General features: G+C 33.7%; 1 protein-coding gene across 1 annotated transcript; it reads right to left on the bottom strand.

The window, feature by feature from the left end:
- Positions 1-131: 131 nt before the first annotated feature.
- On the bottom strand, positions 132-632 carry NAEGRDRAFT_76734 (uncharacterized protein; the record flags this gene model as incomplete). The annotated part of the gene is made up of 1 exon (XM_002668307.1): positions 132-632. One exon carries the CDS (start codon positions 630-632, stop codon positions 132-134), a length of 501 nt encoding a protein of 166 aa, XP_002668353.1.
- Positions 633-888: the final 256 nt, after the last annotated feature.

The following is an 888-nucleotide window of genomic DNA, read 5'->3' as shown; positions in this document are numbered from 1 at the left end:
GTTGAAAAATCAGTGGAAATAGTTCCATCACTTTGAACATGAAAGATTGACAAGTCACTATCATCCAAGTGTATATCTATTCGTTGATCACTAAAACTAAATTCCAATAACAATCAAAAATCAACTCCAACTTACCCATTTTGAACGTGGCCCTTAATGCAACAAATGACATCTAGTAAAGAAGAAATGGCACTGGAAACGACTATTTCACCCAGATCTTTTCTTTGCATTGAATCTAATCTTTGCAAACTTGATACTAATGAAAATATGTGATGAGCCCGAACTCTTTGTTTCGTACTCTCGGAAAGGTGTTTTGCTGCCTTTTCGAATGATTCTGATAAATCTTTGATGCTATCGGTATCTATAAATTGGTAGTAGCAATCCACAAGAATATCTAAGGTGGATTCACATATGGGAAGTGGATGAGTTTCTTTTGGTGTAATGTTTAGAGCAAATAAGAACTTTAAGGTGTCCTCTTTTTCAATCGACGGATATTGTGTTTTCTTCACATTGATATATAATTGTTTGGTGATGTATTCGACCACCAATTGGATCTTATCCGAGTCGTCTTGAAGTATTTCGCACGCTTTTAAAATTTCTTGCAATTTGTTTCTCTTTTGTGGCTTATTCATTTTTTTTGAAATGTACTTTAATATTTTACAATTAATCTCTTCAATAAATACTATTCTATATTTATTGAATTACTAGTTGGGAAATACAAGCTATACTACCAGGTTGAAATGGAAAAATCAGTCATTTGACTCTGGTATTGCTTACCTTGACCCAGTTGGGAAGTTTGAGTATTGTAGAATTGACATACGCCCATCAATGTGGAATGCATGAAATCAGAGAAGAACGATCAAGTGGATCTATGATGATCTTACAAAA

This window comes from Naegleria gruberi (assembly GCF_000004985.1).
Source record: "Naegleria gruberi genomic scaffold NAEGRscaffold_345, whole genome shotgun sequence".
Taxonomy (NCBI): domain Eukaryota; phylum Heterolobosea; class Eutetramitea; order Acrasida; family Naegleriidae; genus Naegleria; species Naegleria gruberi.
This window is presented reverse-complemented; position numbering and strand designations above follow the sequence as displayed.